The sequence below is a fragment of the Diadema antillarum genome, unplaced genomic scaffold (genome assembly GCF_040938485.1).
Source record: "Diadema antillarum isolate AM-2024a unplaced genomic scaffold, OU_Dant_1.0 seq00000633_RagTag, whole genome shotgun sequence".
Taxonomy (NCBI): domain Eukaryota; kingdom Metazoa; phylum Echinodermata; class Echinoidea; order Diadematoida; family Diadematidae; genus Diadema; species Diadema antillarum.
In genome coordinates, this window is record NW_027271550.1 from 758,548 (window position 1) to 768,857 (window position 10,310).

General features: G+C 37.0%; 1 protein-coding gene across 1 annotated transcript; it reads right to left on the reverse strand.

The window, feature by feature from the left end:
- Positions 1-4,246: 4,246 nt before the first annotated feature.
- LOC139736188 (organic solute transporter subunit alpha-like) lies at positions 4,247-8,961 on the reverse strand. The gene is made up of 7 exons (XM_071646922.1): positions 8,802-8,961; positions 8,005-8,165; positions 7,485-7,558; positions 6,912-7,070; positions 6,058-6,169; positions 5,367-5,619; positions 4,247-4,650 (listed from the first exon to the last, which is right to left on the reverse strand). The coding sequence occupies exons 1-7, from the start codon at positions 8,848-8,850 to the stop codon at positions 4,247-4,249; spliced, it is 1,212 nt and encodes a 403-aa protein (XP_071503023.1). The 5' UTR covers positions 8,851-8,961.
- Positions 8,962-10,310: the final 1,349 nt, after the last annotated feature.

Sequence of the window (10,310 nt, forward strand, 5' to 3'; positions counted from 1 at the left end):
TTCGGTAACAATTGCTTTGTTGACAGACTAGCACGTATATATCGGCTGCAGAACATATATTGACACTGTAAGCCACTAATTGAGCTCCAATATGACTGCGTATCAAGACATAAGTTCTTGTCCTCTCAGAGATAAGACAAGGATGAGTTATGTTGATTAAACCAACCTTTCTTCCCTCTCCGATATACTCCCCCCCCCCCAATCCCAATCTATAGTCTTCGGGTTTTTCTTTCCCCACCTATTATCATTAGAGAACTATACCATACCATTCAAATAATAATAATGATGATGATAATAATAATAATAATAATAATAATAATAATAATAATAATAATAATAATAATAATAATAATAATTATTATTATTATTATTATTATTATTATTATTATTATTATTATGATAATAATAATAATAATAATAATAATAATAATAACAATAATAATTGACAGTGCTTATATAGCGCATAACACAAAGCGATAATGTCCCTATGCGCTCAAAAAAATGAAAAGATTATACAAAAACATACAATTCCAATTACAGAAAAATGTTAGTCTGAAAAGAGAGAGTAAGATTTTGCAAGCGCAACAGTAAACATTTGATCAAAATCAGATAAAAATTAGCGATTATGAAATTGTAAAGTTAACAATTTTTACCAAACAGATCTTGAACAGACGATATGAATATGCAAAGAGTTGATTACATCGCCTTACAACTTGCCATATAGTTTGTACATAAAATCTTAACATTCTCAGTTTTTTTTTCATTAAAACGCAATTATTCAAGCTCTAAATAGTCTCAAATAGTACTCGACCAATCATTGCTTTGATATTATTCAACCAGGAGTGACATAATAAGTTACATCGTCTTTTACACTTCTACAGCAGAAGAATCTATATTTTTCGTCATTTTCGTACAAATTGACAAATGTGAGGTGATGACATCATTAGATTGCTTATTTGCATATTCATTTCAACTGTTCAAGGAATGTTACGTAAAAAATTAGCAAAAGTTCACAATATCATAACTTCCTTACTTTTGACATTTTCACTACAGTACTTGAAAATTTTATTCCTTCTTTTTAACCAACTTTTAGCGGTAGAGAACCCCCCTTTACAAACGAAAGAAAAAAGACGTTCCTTGACTTTTACAAGACAATGTAAGTGATATTTACTGTTATGATATCTGTAACCAACTAAGAATGTATGCATTTACATGTACGTTATCATTTAAATCTCATGAAGTACTCAACGAGACAGTGGACACAGCAGAGCTATTCATGGAATCTTTCAGACAGACAGGCACACACACACTCACACACACATACACATAGGCCTATATGTTATATACATATTCAGTATATCTCTTATAATGTCATGCACCCATAAGTTACATTTCAATATAAACGTTTTGATGTAAATTTTGACTATAAATTTCATTTCAAGCAACATCAAAGTCAACTGTGCTCGACTTGATTCGATAGTCATTTTCTTTAAAAAGTTACCATTCTTTTCAGGTTCATTAAGAATGAAATAATGAGTGGTCTTCCGGTGGCAATTGCTTGTTCGAACGTTTGATCATTGCCTGCTTTAGAATATGTAAATAAATTATATGCACATAAGTTTTATACATAAATGTTTGTATGTGCGTATATGTATTATGTATATGCATATACTTACATATGTATATATATATATATATATATATATATATATATATATATATATATTATATATATATATATATATATATATATGATGTATATAATTACATTATTATTTCTGATTTCAGCATTCCACTCCCTGTCGAACAATAATGTAAATAACTTGTAGAAATTGGTTATACCAAGCAGGATTTGTTATTGTTATGTGAATGCTTTGTCTTCATTTAAAACCTTACTCTTCTTGACATAATGTTTGGACGCAAAAAAAAAAAAAAAGAATGAATGAAATTTTGTGTGATAGCTGAGATATATGCGGAGAAACCAAGTTTCAACTTCTCCTTCGATAACACTTGGTCATCCTTTTCACTCATGGCGCATGATGGCGCTGTTGGATATATCGTCACTATCTTTATCAAGAGATCAAATGCGTCGTAATTGCAGTCATGGACTCTTTTACAATAATCTGAAAACTGCAGCGTAGCAGCGTGTTTGCGCTTGAAAAATATCCCGAGTAATATCAAGCAATGTTGATGACGTTAAGAGCGCGCATGGATATTCATGAAATAGCTGTTTAACTTTGAAGCGGTAACAGTCTCACGAATGTTTGGTGAATGTGAATGTAGAAAACAAATCAGCGTAGCCACAACAACATTTTCTTGTAAAACATTTATTATGGTTTACCGAAAATAGTGAAAGATTTACAACAAAACTTTGGATAGTATACAATTATAATCACAGTGTTGCGTGGGATTTTTCCAAATAGTTAATGTACAGTTGATCACAAGTATCTATTATCAAGACTGAATTAAATTGAATTGAATTGACCCCCACCCCCCCCCCCCCAAAAAAAAAAAAAAAAAAAAAAAGATGCGAATCCTACGTGAACAGTAAGAAATAGTAAAAATGTTTTAAAAATGATACAAAATGCGTGATATACATTTTCTTTGTCTCACAGTGGAAGAAAAATGATGAGAAAGACTTTGGTCTCATCATGAGACATTTAAGTCATAATTCAGTTCAGTTATGAGATATTCTATACATGTATATATAATACAAACCTACATGTTGTACCTACATACAGAATAGATGCAATGCAGCAAGCACATTTATTGGTAATTATACCAATGTATGTCAGTGACATACAGAAGCAAACTTTGTCTATTCATTGAAAGCGAAACTCACCGACAGTGCCTGCCTGTACGTGTTTCTTCATCTTTTTGCATTTTGACATTATTTTGAAATAAATTCACCTGTCTCTTTACCATGTGTTTGTCATGGGATATAACGCTATGGTTGTTAAATACAGCTGTTTGCAATGCTTAGCTGAACAGTAACAAACATTCTTCTTTCTCTCTCGTTTTCAGTAATGTAGTGTGCAACACATTTACAAAAATAGACAATAATGATACAACAAATATACAGAAATCGGTAATAATGATACGGTAGATTGCTGGAATATAAAGTCCATACAGAAGAGTAAAAATATACGATAGTATACATTTAACGGATGTAGACAGCCTCCTTAGTCTACGAGTAGCATTTTTCTTAGAATGCGTGAAAAAAAAAAATCAATGAACAATAATGGTTAAGTATCAATTTCCTAATACTGTACAATAGAAGCGGGTAGAATCGACAACTTCGTTATCATGGAATAAGTGAATACATTTCTTAATCTTTTTGCAAAATGTAATAAATAAAATCAGTTTGGTGCGTACTTAATGTCTATTTATTCTATCAAAAAAGCCACCGGATTTCGTTTATGTTGAATTGGAAATATCCCAAATCTCAATTTAAGTCCTGCAATAATGAATACGGTATACTCGGAATTCATTTGGTTTTTAATTGGATTTTCTATGAAACTGAGGACAGTTCTTTTGAAAAACATATTGCTATTCACAAAGTGACATTTACTCCCTGTTTGGAGAAATTTTTGTGCCTCGGATTATCTTGCAAATATAAATTAGGGGAGCATGTTGGGTTCTGATCACCCCATGCATGTACTGTGATAATTTTGCCGTCATTTGCATCAGAGGGAACTTAACGACGCCCTTTTCCGTATAGGTCAGGCACGATTCAAGCGAAACCTTAAATCAAGCATTCTGGGAGAATTTCGTCAGAATTGTTAAAGAATTATTATTATTTTTTTAATATCTACATTAGTATGGGAACTTTCAAGTCCGCTAGAAGAATGCGAACCAGCACCTGCGATGATTCCATGCCGAAAACTTCACTAAAGTTGATGTCTGATTTGAATTACATCATGTTTCGAGTTAACTGTTTTCGAGTCAAGGGAGGAGCAGAGCGTCATCGCAAGGTTCATCGTGATAACATCCAGGGCATCACCAAGCTAGTGAATCTCGGGCCTCATCAACAAAGAAACTCGAGGAGTCGTGAAAGTTTTCCTTGAGAAATGTTTCGAGTCAACTTTCAAGAAGAAAGTTTTCGTATGTGTTCATCAAGTTCATCAACCCACCGTCCAAGAGAGATGTGCGGTTTTCAGGGAACAGCTTCTGATGAATCTATTCCGCAGTTTGCAAGTATTACGTAGTTAAGAAAAAACTCATATCAAAGGCAATCTCGCATGAATCACAGCTTTTCGTCCAGACTAGTCTCACCCACAGACGTTTCATCTACTGAGTTTGCTTTCATAGAATCTTCGACGTCGTCAGCCCCTTCGTTGATGTACGACACTTTATTGTTATTGTTGTTGTTAGTTACTACGACCACGTCAACGTCCTTGACGTCGTGCTCGAAGTACGCCTTATTCTTGACGCCGTACTCGGGGTCCTTGATACCGTTGCTGAGGTTCGAGTAGGACTCCTTTTCACCGGTGCCCATCACGAAGGCGTCAGAGTTTCGCTTGCTCGGGTGAAGATGGTGATCGGGGTGATCCATACCCGCAGGCGTGCGGCCTACCCGCTTCCGGAAGAAGAACCGGGCGAAGAGCATGAACACCACCATCTCGACCACGGTCAGGAGATCGCTGATGTCTGTCACGGCAAAGATGAAGGAAGGACACATGTCATTTATATTAATATGTTCACCTTTCGTCTGGATTTGTTTGTTTATTTCCATCTAAGAAGATGGCTGCGTAGCCCATATTCAGCTACCTTAAGCTGGTCTTTCATGGGGTCCAGTTGGATGTGAGGTGGGACCACTTCACGGGGTTAAACACCCTGCTCTTTGCGATGAATGAATGAAGCGAGATTTTTTACGTGCATGATTGTTACTCTCTCATACACGGGACCTCCATTTTATGTCCTATCAGATGGACAGAGTGTTTTGCCTCTTGCTAGAGGGGATGGTGTGCTTACACACAACATTGCTCAGTCCAGACTCGGGTTCAAACCCGGGCCCTTAGGATCGCGAGGCAGACGCGCTACTGACTGAGCCAACTCACCGCCCTGGATACAGAAAGGATTGTCATCCTCTCGATCAATTCAGTTCAATTCAGTTTGATTGTTTGTGAAATAGAGATGTTGTATTAGTGCGCCATTGCTGGGAACAAGCATCGATGTGATTAAAACATTTAAACATTTGTAAAATAACAAAACAATAACATGTCGTGCGAAGAATTTGAGTGAAATTGTACGCATCTTCAAAATTTCCAGCAATCCAGGAAACGTTCGTTTCGTTTGTATAATAAGAAAAACGGGTCATTTTGGTCCAGTAGAGGAAACTCAAAACATTTTGTTATCAGACTTACAATAGCCCCTCGTAAGCGCCGGCATCGGATACTCGCAGCTGACGGCGCCGGTGAGCACGGGGATAGCAATGATCAGAAGCTGGCCTGTGATGAGCACCAGGACCAGCTGTACCATGAAAAACTTGGACTGAACGTTGTAGCCCTCTAGCGGCTTCTTGGAGATACGCATGAGGATGATTACACCGTAGAGGGCGACGAACGTGGAGCACAGAGCGATGACCGTCAACCACACGTACGCACTGTCCGCAGCGAACTATGATGAAAAGGATATTAAGCCAAAATAATACGAATATCATGACAGACTGTCTGCTTTCATTCCTTCAAATCCACCTACATCTAATCGTACATTTGTTTCCTAGCTCAACCGAAAGGTTATTAATGTTATCACATGATGATAATTGTCCCAAAATGAGTTGATAATGGAAGTTAAAAAACGATGCTTTGTTTCTCTGAGTCAACGGAACAACTTAGAAAGAGTTAGGGAGATTTGACCTTTTAAGAAGTGGTTGATGCTGTTGACGTGTTTCTTGATGTTTCTTGATGAGTCCATGTTTTATGATAATACAAACTACAAAATGAGCTTTTGAGAATATTGTAAGTTCAGGTTATGACAATCAATGAAATTATTAAGTTACAGCTGGCGGAAGGGTAAGAATGGGAGGGGGAGTGGTGCCAGTGTGAAGGTACTTACCAAGCCAGGGACGTAGGTTCCGTTGGCCCAAAGAATAAGAGAGGTGAAGTTACAAATCGGTCGCACGAAGGCCACTTGCAACACAATACGTCTCAGCCTAAGAAGGTTGCGACTGTCAGAGACAAAGAAAAATTTGATAACTTGATCACTTGATATCGGTCTACCGTCACACCTGCCTAATTCGTTGCTAGACTCTCAGCAAGGACGATCCTGGCTTAGAATAATTCTGCCCTGTCGCAATGTTCCTTGGCAAGTTGTTTTATCCACTACTTAGAATGTCTCAGTTGACCAGGGTGATTAAATAGGCACATTATCAAGCTGGATTTAAAGCAACACCACCACCGTCACCACCACCACCACAACAGCAGCAGCAACAGTCGCAACAACAACAATAACAACAATAACAACAACAACAACAACAACAACAACAGCAGCAGCAGCAGCAACAACAACAACAACAACAACAAGAGCTTTGTGCTTTTCTCCTAACACGCTGAATAAGATATGTCACACTGAGGGAGCATACATGTAAGACCCAATTGGCATATTACCGCAAAAGCAGTGCCTCACTCATTATGTACCCCGCCGTTTCGGATGTTGTTTTTTCGCTAGAAACTTAACACTAGCAAACCTACCTCTCTCTAGTCTGAAAACTCCCCTGGAATATGAACCTTCGTGTCCCTATTTATTTTTACCCTTTCAGTCACAGCAACACTGATTCTCAGAGTGTCATTTAACTCAGAATGTACAGGAAACAAGAAAAAAATGATAAAACAAAACCCCCCATCGCCCTTCTCAAAATTGGCAAACGACTTCAATTGCAATGTGAACAATCAATGACAACATTGTCTTACGCATTCATGTCCGGCTGAGGCAAGCACGGGACGCAGCAGAGCAGTGGCGGGCTGGCGACCGGTATCTTGGTGTCCTTTAGCTTGATCAGCAGTTGCTCTCTCCCGCCAAAGTAGCCAACGATCAGCATTAGAAACTGGTACAGCGCCACGGAGAAATACCTGCAATGATTTTTATTAAACTCTTTTATAATCTACGACTAAGTCCAACTGATTGCCTTTGTCGTTTTCACAATGTAATGAGACTATACTTTTATTGTTCGGTAATTATGATGTAATTTATTACCATTGTGGGTTTTTTTTCTACGCCTAAAGGTTCGAAAATTAGTCGCAGGATGTTAGAAACTGAACAAAGTATCATGATTAAATATTGTAGCGAGAAGGACTTGTAATTCACAAAAACTGAGGTCAAGTGAATAGGATCGTGAAAATGTGTAATTCATCACTTTTTATCAAAATATTGTTATGTTATCATAATGTGCATAAAAATCATGCTACTATTCATATTTACAAAATACTACTGTTTCGGTTCACATGGTTATAACATCCCCAAGCTGTTGAGAGTTAATGACTTACAGTGTGGCTGTGAGATACGTGATCAAGTGGGCCCGGGGAATGTACAACGCCAGCAACGAAGTCGTTGAGTACACCTTGAAGACAACAAACATGAGTTTGCAAATTCAATTTTTGTTGATTTTTACAAGATATATACACGATAAGGTATACACACATTGAATATTGGACTCTTTCACTGACTTTTTTTATGAGAAATATGAAAGTGACGGAAAAACAAAAATAATTAAGTGACATAGGCTGATAATCGCAGATTTACCCATATCACTCGTAAGAAAACTAGGGTGAAGTGACGTAGTATCCACATACCAAAATTAACGGACATCAGCGTTTGAGTTTTGAGCCTCTAGCATACTAATAAACAACTTTCATGTGGACCTTCGCATTTTAAATCAATGTTCTCTGTTGTCAATAAGGATGCTTCCTTCGATTAAAAAACGCAATTATTCTCATAGCTCATCACCAATTGACCCTGGATATGAGCCTACTGATAAAAATACGATGACCATTTGACCATACTTACTGGATAGATACCGAGAATGACCAGAAGTCTGACCCTCGTTCGACTGTCGTTCACTTTCTTGTTGACGTAGTAGCCAGCCTCGAGGTACATCAGCACCGTGGACAACGTGAAAATTGACATAAACACGATCAGGACGATTGCTGGCGTATTACTCGAATAATCTAGGAACGCAAGGAATAAAATAAAATGAATAAAAGTCAGAAAGTGAAGATGAGAAAACTGGCTTCAAACAATGGCGTCACGATGTCCTAGCAGCACAGTTGCTGTTATCATTAATTTTCATGATCTGTTGATGATTATCATTATTTCTGCTTTTGAAAGCTCGAGCGGCATGATATTTTTGTATGCCGTTATAAGGTATTCATGTTAGAGAATTCATGAGAATTGTAATCATTTCTCCCTTAAAACAGTGAAGAGAAGGGCTGCAAAGACTTTTGTTTGACAGCTTAAATGAATGTTAAGTGAATGCCAAGTACTTGACTACTGGAGTACATTGGTTATGTGACGTTATAGATAGAATAACTGTTGTAAAGCAGTGCTGTTATCAAGAGGTCGATAAAAGAAACTGTATCAATACGATTTACATCTTCTAAAAATAATTGCCCTATTAAATGGGACTTATTCTTGTCAATGAATTGTATAATATCCGTGCAAATTTCTGAATTATTTCTTGAGGACCTTGCAACGATGTATTTTAATGATTTTCCCTATGTACTTATAGCTATTTGAATCCAGTTTACGATGTTAAGTCAGTCGAGGAGTGGGACCCTCTTTTCAACAAGTCAAACACTACTTACATGCAAAGAGCTCCTCAGAGGAGGGTTCTACAACGGTGCAGTTTGCCATGGCGACGCCTGGAAACCAATCTGATGTAGGGAGAGAAATAGTTTGTGGTCTTATAAGTACAGGTTGTCGTGACAATATTGAAATATCTCATAAGCAGTCGAACTCACTTTATTGTTGTTATCAAAATACCAAACACAGAGTGACGATGCAATTTGCTACAGTTCACGTTCGTTAATACGAATATCAATCGTGGTATTTTCCAAAGTTTCGTTATCATGAATGTTCGTTAGTCCAAAATTGAACTAATGATCGTTATTCAAAAGGCTCGTTCATCAGAAAATGAAAATAAGATTCGTTATTCCAACGGTTCGTTAATCCGAAAACTAAAAGAAGGTGCGTACTATCGAAGCTTATTTCATCTGTAGATTAATGAAACTTCTTTGTATCACGAACCTTCGGAATAACATGTCTTCGGAATAACGAACTCCGAGAACAAACTGTTATGTCAGTGTTCTCTCTCCCCCCCCCCCCCCTCTCTCTCTCTCTCTCTCTCTCAGTCTCTAATGATTAAAATCGCTGCGTTTTTATAGTGAATCGTCACACATTGATCTTAATTTGAGAGCAACCCGGCAGTTCAAATACAAGATTAGAATTGTAATGCCATTGGCGTGTGGTCATCGTGATTTCCGGTGGTCAGTCACTCAGGTGCTATTTACGATGTCCGACATCTGAATTCCTCGCGGTTGATATAAACACTTTACAAGGTGTTAATTAAGTTCTCAATCATCATTAATTACCGCATGGACTATATATTTTATAACAGGATATTTGGGCTAGGGTTACTCTGTTGTATGAATCACATTTGGAGAATACAGTAAATACTCGTAAATGTCAAGTCGATTTATATTTTCATTGCCCCCCCCCCCCGTTCGTGAGTGATGAGATATAGATACTATGTGATAGTTTAAACACAATAAACAATAATATGCGGTCTTTGCGAGTCGAGTATTAGAAGGTAAATAATATTTGCAATAGCAATGGTTGCAGGTGTATAACCTATGGATGATTAGAAATATATAGCTTAATAAATAACTAACAAAATAATTCACAATATTGATAAGTGGGATATTTGTTGTCAAGCCAGAGGTATACAGTAGGCATGCATATCATTGACATTCATGCTAGTCATCGGAAACTAAAATCAGAGTCTCGGTCAACTCTCTTACAAGCAGCATAATGATTTCATAAATTCGTCTAGATACATGTTATATTATGCTGTTTTGCTAACATTCAGATAGTAGCTACTGAGGATTGTTTTACGGAAGTATAGTACATGCACTTGAGTCGAAGAAACTAATGGTTCTACTTATAAAGTAATTTTCATTGATGCCTTAACTTGATTATGTAGGAGGTTTGATGCTCATAATTCAGTCCAGGGTCGACGTAAAGATTAAGGAGGTCTGGTATTGATGTTAAAAAGTGAGGAGTATACATAGGTCTATTATAGTGTTTATATCTTT